The sequence below is a fragment of the Panthera onca genome, chromosome C2 (genome assembly GCF_046562875.1).
Source record: "Panthera onca isolate mPanOnc1 chromosome C2, mPanOnc1 haplotype 2, whole genome shotgun sequence".
Classification (NCBI taxonomy): Eukaryota; Metazoa; Chordata; class Mammalia; order Carnivora; family Felidae; genus Panthera; species Panthera onca.
The window spans coordinates 132,027,739-132,043,426 of record NC_138347.1 but is presented as its reverse complement, the minus strand read 5'-3'; the positions used below and the strand labels follow the sequence as shown (position 1 = coordinate 132,043,426).

Sequence of the window (15,688 nt, the reverse complement as noted above, 5' to 3'; positions counted from 1 at the left end):
CAACTCAGCCTGTGCCTATTTCCATTTTTTCTCATCCTGCAAAAAATGCTCACTACGACTACTTTTAAATAACACTGTGACCCTGTCACCAGACTGGAGTGCAAAAAAAGACGTTCTTTAATAAACTAATAAATATTTACTGGCATACAGCACAGTGAAAAGAATTGTGGGGTAGAAAGGTGAATCGTAAAGATTCTACCCTCAAGAAACCTACAGTCTAGAAGCAGAGGAAAAATGTATAGACAATGAAAGCAAAAACAACTGCAAAATTCCACCTGAACTCAAGGAAAGGAAAAGATCCCATCCAGTGGGTAAGCATCAATGTCACTCATGGAGAGGTTTCCTCTGGGACTGAAAGAAAAGTAAAGCCGAGCAGATATGAGTGGCATACAGGTAAGTCATTTCAGGCAGAAAGAATGTTTTGTTTTTGCTCATTCCAATTTCTGGGCATCTGGGAAAACGAGTAATCAGTGTGACTGAAGCAAATCCGTGACAGGGAGGAGTGGGAAATGAAGGCAGGGGAAGATTATAGAAAAAGGCAACAGCAAGCCTGAGAAAGACATTATTTTGAGCAGGGCGAGTGATAACACCTCAGGCTTCATTCCTTCATTAATATTTACTGAAGCAAAAATACTTACTATGAGCTAGTCGCTGGCCTACATGCTCAGGAAAATGAGGCAAACAATGGAAAAAATACCGCTTTATAGAACTTACATTCTAATGGGGGCAATAAACCAAGAAAGTGCAAGGCCCTGCATCAGGAATGTGTCTAGTTCGAGGAGAAAGCCCGAAAGCCCATGTGGCTGGGGCCGACTGGGCCTGGGGGAGGAGGAAAAGGCCCGTAGGGCTGGCACGTTCCACTCCCCGCTGCCAGGCTGACCCGTGTGTGCCACATGGACAGGCTCCTTTGCCCTCGGGCTTCTACATGGGTTTGGCCTGTGGTAAACTAACAGCCCCTAAAATAAGTACATCCTCATCTCCGGAAACTGTGAATGTTACGTTATACGGTAAAGTGACATTGCAGAGATGATTAAAGGGCCTTGAGATGGGATTTTCCTGGATTATCCAGGGGAGCCCTGCATACAATCACAGTGTTGTAAGAAGGAGGCAGGCTTGACAGCAGAAGGCAACAGGACAATGGAGCAAGGTGCTACAGTGGTGGCTCTGAAGATGGAAGAAGGGCCCACAAGCCAAGGCAAGCAGCTCCAGAAGCAGGAAAAGAAAGGGAATGGACTCTCCCCTGGGTCCTGCAAAGGTAATGTGACCCTGCTGCCAACTTGGACTCGGCTTAGCAAAACTCATTTCAAACTTCTGGCCTCTGGAACGGTTGTAGAACAAATGTGTATTGTTTTAAGCTACCAACTTTGTGGTAATTTATTACACATAAGAATAAAATGGTCGTAGGAAACAAATACAGGCCTATGGAAGCCCCAGCAGGAGACCAAAGAGATAGATAGAAGCATGTCCCAGCTCAGGCTGGTTGTGTCGCTCCCATCAAAATCCCTGCTTCTATCAAGGTGGCCTTCTCTATTTATCTTCTTTCCAAACTCCAACATCAAAATCCCTGCTCCTCTCACGGTGGCCTTCTCTATTCATCTTCTTTCCAAACTCCAACATCAAAATCCCTGCTCCTCTCACGGTGGCCTTCTCTATTTATCTTCTTTCCAAACTCCAGTAACCATCCCCTCCCCTCCTGCTGGCACTAGCCCTATTTCATTGTGCTTTTATGATGCCCCTACACCCACACATTCATCAACAGTTCCTCTGAAGATAAATCCTCAAATCATCCTACGCTGGGTACGCCATCTGATTTCTGCTGGAACCCTGACCGATAAAGAAGGTCAGAGAGGTAGCAGGGGCAGATCCCCATGAGGAGTCTGGCTGTAACCTGGAATGGGAAGGTACTGAGTAGCAGAAAGAACAGTCTTGAAGAAGTAAGGATTAAAGCAGGGAGTTACAAGGATACTGCATTAATAGGGACAAGAGGTTATGGTGGCTGGGATGAGAGAGACTGTGATGGAAACAGCAAAAAGTAGTCAGATTCTGAACATTTTAAGTAGCTATAAAAATCTGAACAAATGTGGTATTTAAAGCATGGGATGAGATCAGTGTAGAAGGGTTAAGGACCAAAGACTGAGCCCTAAGGCGGGTGAGGTAGGGCACGATTTAAAAGTCAGAAGGAAGATAAGGTGGAATCAGAAAGTGATGTCCCTGAAGTCAGGTAAGGGAACTATTTCAGAAAGAGAAAACTATCAACTGACCAATGAGTCAGGTAAGAGGCGAGCAGAGTAATGGCCACCAACAGCAGCAGTATATGAGTCGGACTACGTGTATGAGAAGGGACCGGGGAGAGCCTGCATGCAAGACGACCAAGGAGAAGGCATAAGCATAATGAGCTACTATTTATCAAGCACTACATGTGTGCCAGACTGTGTGCTTCACATGTTTTATCTCCAGTTCTTACTAGGAGAATGCCTGGTAAGGGTAGGGAAGGGAAGCTGGCAAGAAACACATCAACAAGAATTGGCAACAGACAAGGATGAGTCAAGGTTTCTAACTTAGATTTCTAGGAAGGTGGTGGCAAAATATTAACAAAAACATGGGAGAAAGAAAACAAATGAGAGGGGAAACAGTGGCAGACGGTAGGTGATGGTGGTGATTAATGAGGTCATTTTTAAAGATAATAAATAAGAAATGACAGTGAGATAGCAGTGGTGGGAACTTCCATCATCAGAACAAAACAGAATCAAGCATTTGGTTCATACATAACATGAAAACTCTGAGAACATGAGTCGTCGCAGCAGGGTATTATGTACTTTCTTTAAAAATCCCCCAACACCTCAAAGCCAGCCCTCTCCATTTTACCTGCAATCACCCAGGACTGATACAGAGGGTGCATTGAGAGGCGTCTGATTCGAGCCCTGAAGGGGTGACAGTGGCTGGAAATTGGCAACTGGAACCTCATGTCCCAGCAAGCCATGGTACCACTGCTTGTACCTTAAAGGGAAAAAAAAGTCAAAAAGATTACCATCTAATGCTTAAAGTACATCAAGCTGCATTTATACAAACAACAAATAGCATTAGCTTTGTGTGAATGTATTTTATTCATTCTTCTCATCTATCTGTCAAGCTATCTCCCTGGTGTCAAAGAGCACTTCCTAGTTGTTAAATACAGATGTGAAGTGCTCATCACAATGCTACTAAACGTAAGCTGAAAATGAATGATTATTACACTGGTATTAATTGCCAAAGGCACTCACAAAAAAACCAAAGGTCTAGAGAAGACATAAACTGAATTTGATAGGTCAAAACGTGCAGAATGCCTTAAATCACCGAAGATGTTTTACTGGCATTCAGTGACCACTTAACCAACCCCACAGGGGCTGCAGCTCTGTAGCTATCATCACATTTCCCTGTGCCCTTGTCTCCAAAACATTCTGGAACCAGGTATGGGTATCCAATCACAGCAGACACTGGGGTGGTCAGTACCTGCACATCTGCCCATGACCAACCCCATAGAGAAGCCCCCCCATCCCAAAAGAATAATGCCAACGCTGACACTGAACAGCTGGTCCCGACAGAGGCACACAGCGTCGTCTTGGACTGGTCTCCAATTCTAGCAGAGATACTGGGATCAGAAAAAGACACAGGACGACAGGGTTCCTCAGTCACCCTGCCCCACTCCAGGACAATGGCTCCAACAGCCACAGGCTGTGTTGGCTCAAAGTTGATCAGGGTACCTGAGAGCCATCATTGCCATTTACTAATTTGTGCAGTTTCATATCTACTTTTGTGGGCCTGGCGTCACATCCTCCTGCACCTGTGCAGTTTACTCACACAAAAGGCAAACACAATGTATTCCACATAAACTATATATTAAAAAGGAGAGGGCATATACTTAACAATTTCCTAATATCATTCAGGGAATCTAGAAACCAAAATTCAAGGACAACAGATTATAATTCTTCAGAAAGAGTGCCAAGTGGGAGAAAATAAGATGTGATACATTTTCAAGGGGCAGGTTCAAAGCCCTATGGGGCAAAACGTGAAACTAAAACAGAGGAAAGCAGTCAGCAAGATCACATGGTACACCTTCACCTCCGAGAAAAGGAGGGCAAAGAGGAATAATAAGGCAAGAAACCAGTGCTTAGCTCTTCTCCAGTACCAGGCCCCGTGATGGATGCTTTTACCTCATTAAATCCTCAAAGCAGCCCTTGAATGGATTAGCCCATTTGAAGATGAGGCTCCTGAAACTCAGAGAGTTGTGCGGCTTGCCTGGGGTTATTGGAATTTGAAACGGAGTCTGACCGAACTCAAATGCTCTCATGCATGAACCAAGCCTGCTGCTTCCCTGGCAGGATAACAGAATACCAGCAAATCTGATCACTATAATGATTATAAAGTAAAGAGGCTCATTTAAGAACAAAGAGAAAAAGGAAATGTGCATGCGTTGAGATACTGCTATCACTCTTTCAAATCTGATTTTTAATGGAAAAAAATTAAATTTCAAAAGATTATAACATAATAACCATTCAAAAAAGGAGATGGGAAAAAATTACCAGTGCGGAAAAAGGAAAAAAAACTTTCACAAGAAGGCAATTCCAGACCTTAGTGGCATTCACAACCCAGTCAATGACTTCAAAGTCCGCTCACCAATGCAGAGCCAACACTGGTGGATGTCCACAGCAAAGGAAGTGATGAGGCCTGACTTCAGATCGTGCTTCAGAGTCCATGCATTGCTTGAAGACCGGAGGTCCCAACCAACGAGAGAGCCATTCACAGTGGCATAGGCCAGAACAGACTGTGCCCCAGAGTTGAAGTGATGCATATCCACGACACAGCCATCATCCTTCTGGTCTAGCATTCTAAAGAAATACACAAAGCAAAAGGCAAAAACTTTTCCAGTCACTGAAAACGTAACACCGGCCTCCATTTAAGATGAATTTATTCTAAGCATAGTCAAGAAATAACTCTGATCCATCAAGCCAATGATGCCTGAGGCATTTTTTAATGTATGTTTATTTTTGAGACAGAGACAGAGCATGAGCAGGGTAGGGCAGAGAGAATGGGAGACACAGAATCCGAAGCGGGCTCCAGGCCCTGAGCTGTCAGCACAAGGCCCGATGCGGGGCTCGAACTCACAGACTGTGAGATCATGACCTGAGCCCAGATTGGGCGCTCAAACGACTGAGCCACCCAGGCGCCCCGAGGCATTTTTAAAAATAACTTCGGACTTACAGAAGAGTTGCAAAAATAGTACAGAAAATTCCTGTGTATCCTTCACCCATTTTCCCCTCGTGTTAATACCTTACATAACCTCAGAACATTTATCGAAACTAAGAAATTAATCTTAGTACAATACTAGTAAAATACAGAACATATTCGGATTTTTATTAGTTTCCACTTGTGTCCTTTTACTGTTCTGGGATCCAAAACAAGATACCACATGGCATTGAGTTGTCATGTCTTTTTCAATCTGACCTTCAGTCTTTATCTTTCATGATTCTGATATTTTTGAAGACTATAGGTTATGTTATAGAGTGTTGCTCCATTTGAGTTTGCCTCATGTGTTCTCACAAACAGACTCAGTTTATACCTTATTGGGAAGGAGACCATGAAATAACATCCTTCTCAGTGCACGTATGAGCAAGTACCTGATATTAATTAGTTAATAGTACCTTGATCATTTGACTAAGGTACTATCTGCCAGGATTCTCCACCATAAAATTATTTTCCATCTATAACTACTCAATCTTTAAAAAAAATACTTCTGAGACAGTGTAAAAATCCTGTTTCTGCTTAAAATTTTGTCCACACATTTTAGGATCCATTGATAGACCATATCTATGGTGTTCTAATGGTGACTATGTCCCTCATTCCTTCTATACTTATTGATTAGAATTTTTCTATAAAGAACTGTCATTTCTTTCCCATTATTTATTTACTTATTTATTATCAGTATGGGCTCATACACATTTATTTTATCCTGTGAGCTGTAACCCAATACTGTTGTTATCTGCTTTGTTGTTCAAGTTGTTCCAACTCTGGCCACAGGAAACTCTCTCAGGTTGGTCCCAATGCCCTTTCAATGTGCTTTTTTGAACCAATTCCTAACTTTCTGGCAGCACAAGATTCATCCTGCGTATTCACTGCCCCAGCTCTGGGCAACCAGTTCTGCAAGGAACCCTGGTTCCTTTTATGGAAAAATAGTATTTAAAAACCAAGGTCTGCGTGCTAAGTGCTCACTGCTATGGGGACGTGTCCCTGCTCCAGTCTCTTAATATGTATACTATACCTCATACCAACATGCATATGTGTACTTCTATATCTTTTTATGTGTATGTGTACATATGTATACAAACACACACACACACATGCATATACATATATCATGAGTTCATACTCAAACTGAATCCAGATTGATATCTATCCAGCACCAGAGTTCATTCTAGCCATCTCCCTTTTCTTATTTATAACCTTAGTATACAACTAAGTAGGTTTGGAATTGATAAAACACACTCCTGTGAAAGCCAACTAGAACACAGTGTCTGAGTTCAGTTCCTTCAGTCATTAGCCTTGCGGTATCCAACTGAACCACTTTTTCCAAAGATAATAGGTTGGCTCCTTTATTGCCCACAGTCTTCACTGTGACTATAGGATTCATCTGTATACAATGAGATTGATTTATCATAGACAGCATTCTACCTTTCCTCCTATATTGGGTTGACTTTTTTTTTTTTTTTTATAACTTACATACAATAAAATTCACTCTTTGTGATACAGAGTTCTGTGCATAATGACAAATGCATAGCCATGTACCTTCTACCACAGAACCACAGAGAACAAGTCCACAGGCCAAAAATTATCTTGTGCAGGCCCCTTTGTAGTCAGCTCCTACCCCATTCCCAACCTGTGACTACTACTAATCTCATTTCTTCCCTATAATTTTATGGTTTCCAGAATATCACAAAAAGTTGGAAACATACAAAAAATAGCCTTTTGGGTCTGACTTCTTTCATTAGCAAAAAGGATTTAGGATGCATTGGTTATTGCATGATTCCATAATTTATTCCTTTCATTACTGATAATATCAAATTCCTTTTTTTTTTTTTTTTTAATGTACTGTTCCATTATATGGGTGTATCTATTTTTTCAAGCTGAGGCATTTTTAAGCTAAAAAGAATATAATAAACACACTGGCCAGCCTCCCTGATCGGTACATATCAGGCTTTTGCAGCATACACTATTTTAGTTTTATCTCTTGGATCGGGAGTCAGCAAATATTTTCTGTAATGAGCCAAATAGTAAATATTTTAGGCTTCGCAAGTCACATATCTCTACTGCATATTTATTTTTTTTTTACAATCTTTTGAAAATGCATAAAGTATTCTTAGCTATGGGCCATACTGCAGGCTACAGTTTGCTGACCTCTGTGTCTTAGATAAACAACTTAAACATTCTAATACTTCCGCTGGAGGGATGATGAAAAGTCCAAATGCCAAATAAAATGTGAAAAGGTGCTATAAATCCTAATTATTAAAAGTCATGACAACAGATCTGACTGAATGAAGCAAACCAAAGGGAAAAAAAAAAAAAAAAAAAGATTCATGGCTAGGTTTCTTTGGAGCAACTGCTGCCAGGCAGACTGAAATCTAAACATTCTGGCACAGTCTCCCAATCTGTGTCGTCCATGTTTGCTCAGGGTTAAGACAGTAACATTCACAGTGAAAAGTGCTGTCGGCTGAGTGGCACCTGTGGAAGGAGTGCGCATGTCTCTGTGTGTGTCCTGCCAGCACAGTCATCACACAACACAATCTGCCAACAGCTCTTTGTTAATTTACATGGATCTCAATAGGTACACTGCTGTACAGCCATCCTCTGCTGAAACAGTTTTAAAGAAAACTGGCAGGTGGTTGTTTAGTTAAAGACAATATATAATATGTCCTAGACGAGAGCTGCCCACATCTGTTTGGTGAATGTGTTAAAAATAATACACATTTTTAAGTGCAAAGGCAAAACAAAATTATAAGCAAACAATAAAACAATAAAGTCCTAGATGATCCAACATACATCCTTTTCTTCTTCAGCTACCCAATGGCCATACCTTACAATCCACTTACCTGTAAGAACCTGCTCATTCTGCTTTCTTCCTGTGAGATCCACCCCCCCTGCCTGCCACGCCCTTCTCAACCACCCTGCTTTGGCTGGCTAACTCACATCTGGTCTCACCTCCTCCAGGCCTTGTTCCCTACCCCTGCAAGCTGGCTCCAGCTGTCCCTGTAACACTGGCACATGATCACACTGCAAGTAAAATCATCTGTTAACTGTTCTGTCTCTTCCATTAGACTGTAGTGTCTTAGAGAGCATAACATATCTTATTTGTATTTGTAATCCTTAGTGCGTAGCACCTACTCGTCAGTTGAAAATCTGTTCTGCTTTATCTTTAAAATCACTTACCTTGTATGTGTTTAATCTGTGGGCAACTACAATTTGTAAGAAGTGAGGAAGTTCTTAAGTAAAACCAGCCAGTATTTTGTTTTCAAATGATAAGCAAGTCAGTGCTGACTAAAAGCAGCACTCCATTTCCCATCAACATCAGACAATTTAATGCCAAGTAAAGATGCTGACAACGTTTGCGTTTTCTTTGATGAAGAACATTCACATTCTAAAAATCAGCCAGCCAGACTTGTGCTTTTCATAGTTGAAACAGAAGATGTAGCCAATAATTAGGTTATTCAAACAGATTCCAGCCTGGGATGAGCCGCAAGTTCAAAGTTGCCCTTCTGACCTTTTGACAGAAAGTAAGACATGCAGACACCGTTTTCTGAAATTAACTACATGTGACAGATTTGGGCTGGAAACACAGTTTTATTTATTTCATGTGCTTAAAAAAAAAAAGGTAGTACTATCTAATAGGTCCTCAGTTGATCCAAACTACACTGGCAAGGTAGGGTTAAATTACCCTAGTGCATTAAATGCAGTTTAAAAAAACACAAAAGATCGATACCTGCTTTGCAGAGGTTGAATCTTAGGAGACTTTGGCAGCTTAGAAGCTTCAATTGCAAGAAGCTGGACGGCACCATTGTCAGCCGCAATGGCTAAGTAGTGGGACCCCTGGCAGAATGTAAGTGTCTTGACACGTCCTCCAATTCGGCTGTATGTAAGAATAGATCTGCACAAAAGAAAACAGATTACATTTCTGCAAGGGCCACAAGAGCATTTATTAATGCTGATATTAAATAAATATCCACATGGCTATCAGCCAACGAAAGTACTACTTTGAGGTCTGTTTCACCTCCTTGCTCTCATAACTGAAGAATCCCTCTCAAAAACACTGGCACAAAATCACCTTTTCTTCTCATATTTTTAAATGGCCATCCCCACACACTTCCCTCCTATCACATAAGGCCCGCCCATCCTCCTCTCACTCTGGAGCTCCCATATTTGACTGTCCTCATCTAGTTCTCCTGCCACTCTTGCAATACCTTAAACCCTATTCTTGCACCCTTCAGTAATTCTGTAATTCCTAGGATGCAGCCTGACACAGCAGGAAATGGCTTTGGGATCAAAGACCTGAATTCCTCTTCTTACTACCCATAAGACTTGGTCAAGCCACTTCCCTGCTCTGTGTCTCAATTTACTCATCCACAAAACAGGACTGCCCTATCTTTTCTACTTGGAACACAGTGAAGCTCAAATAATATATAAATCATAAAACACTCATAAATGTAAAATATTGTAATATTCAGTTTCTCCCACACACGTGCTGACCTCTCAAGCTGTCTACTCTCTTTTCTCAAATTCACTGCCAAACTTCTTGAATACATCATTTACACAGGGTGTTTCCCACTATCACCAATTCCTTCCTTCAGTACCTCAGTACCCGCTTCATAAGGCGCATATACCTACCTCTAAGGGGCCATACTCCTAAAAGATCACAGGCCCCTAATTCATCAAATGTATTCATCTCTGTCTTTTCTATTTCATTTTATAATACAAGCTAATACATATTACAAAAAAATTATTAAAATACAGAAAAGAGGCACCTGGGTGGCTCCGTCAGTAAAGCGTCCAACTCTTGGTTTCGGTGCAGGTCATGATCTCACAATTCATGAGATCGAGCCCCGCATCAGGCTCTGCGCTGACAGTGCAGAGCCTGCTTAGGATTCTTTCTCCATTTCTCTGCCCTTTCCCCACACTTTTTTTCTCTCTCTCTCTCAAAATAAATTTTTTTTTAAATACAAAAAAGAATACAGAAAAGTAAAAACATAATTCTACCACTCAGAGAGAGGCACTACTAACCTTTTGTTATATATCCTTTTAAAGGGTTTTTTTTTTCTATGCATACTACAATATATTCATATTTGCTTCTTAAATAAATATGGAATATGTTGTATTTTTTTATTAATCTCTAGTTCACTTTTTCTTATTCACAGCTTTGTTGTGAGAAAATACCATAAAGTATAATATTTGAAAGTAAATAATTCAGTGATTTTCAATATATTAACAGAATTCTGCAGATGATCAGTATCTAATTCTGCAACATTTTCATCATTCCTAAGGAAATCCACATCACACCCATCAGCATTCACTCCTCATTTTCCTCTCCCACCAGCCCCTGGAAACAAATTTGCTTAAATTTGCTATGAGTTTGCCTATTCTGGAGATTCCATATGAATGTAGTCCTATATTACATGGCCTTTCATATCTGGCTTCTTTCACTTAACGTAGTGTTTTCGAGGTTCACCCATTCCTTTTTACAGCCAACTATTATTCCGTTGTATGGAATACCATATTTTGTGTATCCATTATCAGCTGATGAACATTTGTGTTGTTTCTGCCTTTTACCTACTATGAATAATGCTCCTATAAACATTTCCACATAAATGTCTGGACATACTTCTCAAACATAGTGCCTACAGGACCCCAACCGGTATGGTAGATGAGTAAAGAGAGCCAAGGACTAGCTGGGAGAGAAAAAAATTCCAGCATTACTCAGTCTCTTGCATTTGCTTGCTTGCTCTCTCTCCCTCTTTTTTGATACTGAGATATAATTTACCCATCATAAAATTCACTCTTTTAAGACTGACAGTATAGTCACTAAGTTTTATAACTGTTACCATTATCTAATCCCCAAAAAACCCCATACGTATCAGCAGTCATTCCCCATCCTCTATACCCCAGCTCCTGGCAACTGTAAACCATCCGTGACTTACAATTTTTTTACTTTATGATGGTGTGAAAGCAACAGGCATTCAGATGAAACCATACTTCAAACTTTGAATTTGATCTTTTTCTTGCTAGTGACATGCAATACGATTTTCTCATGATGCTGACCAGTGGCAGGAAAGCCACAACTCCCAGGCTGCCAGGTGACCATGAGGGTAAAAAAACCAATATACTCGGGCACCTGGGTGGCTCAGTCAGTTGAGCATCTGACTCTTGATTTCAGCTCAGCTCATGGTCTCATGGTTCATGGGATCGAGCCCTGCATTGGGCTCTGCGATGATGACACTAATCCTGCTTGGGATTCTCTCTCTCCTCTCTCTCTGCCCCTCTCCACCTCAAAATAAACAAACATTAAAAAAGACCTGATACACTTACAACCATTATGAACCCCTACAACCGTTCTGTTGGTCTTTCAGTATTCAATAAATTACATGAGATTATTCAACACGGTATTATCAAATAGGCTTTATGTTAAAATGATTTTGCCTAACTGTAGGCTAATGTAAGTGTTCTAATTCTAAGCACATTTAAGGTATGTGAGGCTAAGCTATGATATTTGGCAGGTTAGGTATATTGAATGCATTTTTGACTTATGATATTTTCAAGTTATGATGGCTTTATCACAACATGACCCCATCATAAACTGAGGAAGGTCTGTACTAATCTTTCTGTCTCTGTGGATTTGCCTAAATTTGCCAAAATTTCATTTAAGTCGAATCATACAATACGCTAGCTGACCTGTGGATCAGGCTTCTTTCCCTTAGCATAATGTTTTTGCAAGGTTATCCATGTTGTGGCATATGCCAGCATTTCATTCCTTTTTATGGCTAAATAATACTCCATTGTATGGATATGCCACATTTGTTTATTCATTCAACAGCTTATAGACATTGTGGCTTGCACTTTTTGGCCATTATGAATAATGCTGCTGCAAACATGTATGTTCAAATTTTCATGTGAACAAGTGTTTTCAACTGTCTTGGGTTTATGCCTACGAGTGGAATTGAGGGGTCATTAGGTAACTCTATGCTTAACGTTTGAGGAACTGTCAAACTGATTTCCAGTTACCTCACCATTTTACATTCCTACCAATAATGTATGAAGGTACCAATTTCTCCACATCCTCTCCAGCACTTGTTATTGTCTTTGATTATAGCCCTTCTAGAGGGTGTGAAGTGGCATCTCACTGTGGTTCTGTTTTGCATTTCCCTAGTGACTAATCATGTGGAGCAGCTTTCTGTATACTTATGGGTCCTAACTGGAGAAACATCTATTTGAATCCTTTATTTTTTAATTGTCCTTTTATTGTTGAGTTAAAAGAGTTCTTTGTATTTTCTCTGTATTTATATTTACAAGTATTTCTCTCATTCTGTGGTTTGTCTTTTACTTTCTTGACAGTGTCCTTTGAAGCACAAATGTTTGTAATTTTGATGAAGTCTCTTTTTTTTTATTTTGGTCACGTGTGCTTTTGAAGTCATTTTTTAGAAACTCCTGCCTAATCTAAGGTCATGAATAGTTACATGCATATATTTTACAGATTAGCTCTTATATTTAGGTCTATGATCCCTTTTGAAAAATTCACGGAAATTCATCCTTTTGCATATGGATAACCAGAACCATTTGTTCATGCTATTCTTTCCTCCATAGAACTGTCCTGGCATCCTTGACAAAAAACAATGATCATAAATGTATTTTTGCAGGTCAGTTCTGTTCCACTGATTTTTATATTTATCTTTATGTAATACTATCCTGACTAATGTAGCTTTGTAGCAAATCTCCAAGTCTGAGTTTTCCAACTTGGTTCTTTCAAGAGTATTTTGGCTATTTAAATCATCTGCATTACTTTATGAATTTTAGAATCAGGGTGTCAATTTCTGCAAAAAGTAAAAAAAAAAAAAAGACAACTGAAAATTTCACAGGGATTGCATTGAATCTGTAGGTCAATTTGGGGAGGATTGCTATCTTAATGTTAAGTATCCCATTATTCCATTAAATGAACATAGGCTGTCTTTCCATTTATTTAGATCTTCTATAATTTCTTTCAGTGATGTTTTATGGTCTTCAGTATACTATAGTTTTCAGTACTTTTTTGATAAATTTATTCCTATTCTTTTTGATGCTATTGTAAATGGAATTCTTTTCTTAATTTCACCTTTGGATCAATCATTGTTAGCACAAAGAAATGCAGTTGGTTTTTGTATATACAAATACAGCATCATCTTGTATTTTGCAACTTTGCTGAACTCATTTGTTCTATTAAGTTTTTCTTTTTATTGCTTAAGATGGTCTATAAACAAGATTATGCTGTCCGCAAATCGAGATAGTTTTACTTTTTCCTTTCCAATCTGTATGCTTTTCATTTCTTTTCCTTATCTAATTGCTCTAAAAGCTCCAGTATGGTGCTGGATGGAAGTGGCAAAAACAGACATCCTTATTTGGTTCCTCATCTTAAGGAGAAAGCTTTCAGTCTTTCACCATTAAGTTTGATGTCAGCTGTGGTCATCTATAACTAGTTTGTTGAATTGTTTTTAATCATAAAAGGGGGTTAGATTTTGTCAAATGCTTTCTGTTAAGATGATCGACATCTTCATCCTTTGTTCTATTAATAGGATATATTCCTAAATTGATTTTTGTAGGTTGCACAAGGCTTGCAGTCTTGGGATACACTGAACTTAGTCATGTTATATAATCATTTTAATATGCTGGATTCAGTTTACTAGTATTTAGCATTTTTATGCTTCTATTAACTATGGGTCTTGGTCTGTTGTTTTCTTGTGACATAATTGTCTGGTTATGGCATGAGGATAGTACTGGCCTTATCGAATGAGTTAGCAAATGTTCCCTCATCTGTTTTTTGGAAGAGTTTTTGAAAGATGGGTGTTATTTCATTAAGTGTTTGGTAGAATTCACTATGAAACTGTATCTTCCTGGGCTTTTCTTTGTGGGAATTTTTTTTTTAAATAACTAATTAAATATTTTATTATAGGTCTATTCAGATTTTCTATTTCTTTTTTTAAACTTGTTTTGTTTATTTATTTTTTAAATTTACATCCCAATTAGTTAGCATATAGTGCAACAATGATTTCAGGAGTAGATTCCTTAGTGCCCCTTACCCATTTAGTCCATCTCCCCTCCCACAGCCCCTCCAGTAACTCTCAGTTTGTTCACCATATTTATGAGTCTCTTCTGTTTTGTCTCCCTCCCTGTTTTATATTATTTGTGTTTCCCTTCCCTTATGTGCATCTGTTTTGTCTCTTAAAGTCCTCATATGAGTGAAGTCATATGATTTTTGTCTTTCTCTGACGGACTCATTTCACTTAGCGTAATACCCTCCAGTTCCACCCATGTTGTTGCAGATGGCAAGATTTCATTATTTTTGATTACTAATACTTCATTATATATATATATACATATATACATGTATATATATGTATATGTATATATATATATACACACACACACACACCACATCTTTATCCATTCATCCATCAATGGACGTTTGGGCTCTTTCCATACTTTGGCTATTGTTGATAGTGCTGCTATAAACATGGGGGTGCATATGTCCCTGTGAAACAGCACACCTGTATCCCTCGGATAAATGCCTAGTAGTGCAATTGCTGGGTCGTAGGGTAGTTCTATTTTAGTTTTTTGAGGAGCTTCCATACTGTTTTCCAGAGTGGCTGCACCAGCTTGCATTCCCACAGATGTTCTATTTCTTATTTCTTAAGTCATTTTTGGCAGCTTGTGTCTCTCTAGGAATTTATCCATTTCATCTAGGTTATCGAATTTGTTGACATACAATTGTTCACAGTATTCCATTCATAATTCCGTTTATTGTCACATCAGTAGTAATGTCTCCTCTTTCATTCCTAATTTTAGTAATTTGAGTCCTCTCTCTTTTTTATATTAGTTACTGTAGAAGAAGTTAGTTTTCATCTTTCCAAAGAACCTTTGGTTTTGTTGATTTTTCTCCTCCATTCTTCTATTTTCTATTTATTTCCTCTTTAGTATTTCCTTCCTTCTACTTGTTTTGGGTTTCCTTTGCTCTTTTAACTAGTTTCCTAAGGTTAAGGCTAAGTTATTGATTTGAGATCTTTCTTCTTTTGTGGGTTCCTGGGTGGCTCAGTCAGTTAAGCATCCAACTCTTGATTTTGGCTCATGTCATGATCTCATGGTTCATGGGATCAAGCCCCGTACGGTGCTCCACACTGACAGCATGGATACTGCTTGGGATTCTCTCTCTCCCTCTCTCTCTCCCTGCTTCTCCCCAAAGCTTGTGCACTCTTGCACTCTCTCAAAATAAACTATTAAAAAAAAAAAAATCTTTCTTTTTACATATAGATTTTACAGCTATAAACTTCTCTCTGAACACTCCTTTAGCTGCATTCCATAAGTTTTGAATGTTGTATTTTCATCTTCATTCATTTAAAGTATTCTCTAACTTCCTTTTGAATCACTG

General features: G+C 39.2%; 1 protein-coding gene across 2 annotated transcripts in view; it reads right to left on the bottom strand.

Annotated features, from left to right (window-relative positions):
• The window catches only part of PIK3R4 (phosphoinositide-3-kinase regulatory subunit 4), a 198,833-nt gene that overhangs the window by 2,548 nt on the left and 180,597 nt on the right, over positions 1–15,688 (bottom strand). For both annotated transcript variants that reach the window (XM_078432342.2, XM_060638652.3), the window contains 3 exons: positions 9,008–9,172; positions 4,654–4,865; positions 2,866–2,997 (listed from right to left, as the gene is read on the bottom strand). In XM_078432342.2, coding sequence (XP_078288468.1) covers positions 2,866–2,997; positions 4,654–4,865; positions 9,008–9,172 — 509 coding nt within the window. The remainder of the gene's footprint in view (positions 1–2,865; positions 2,998–4,653; positions 4,866–9,007; positions 9,173–15,688) is intronic.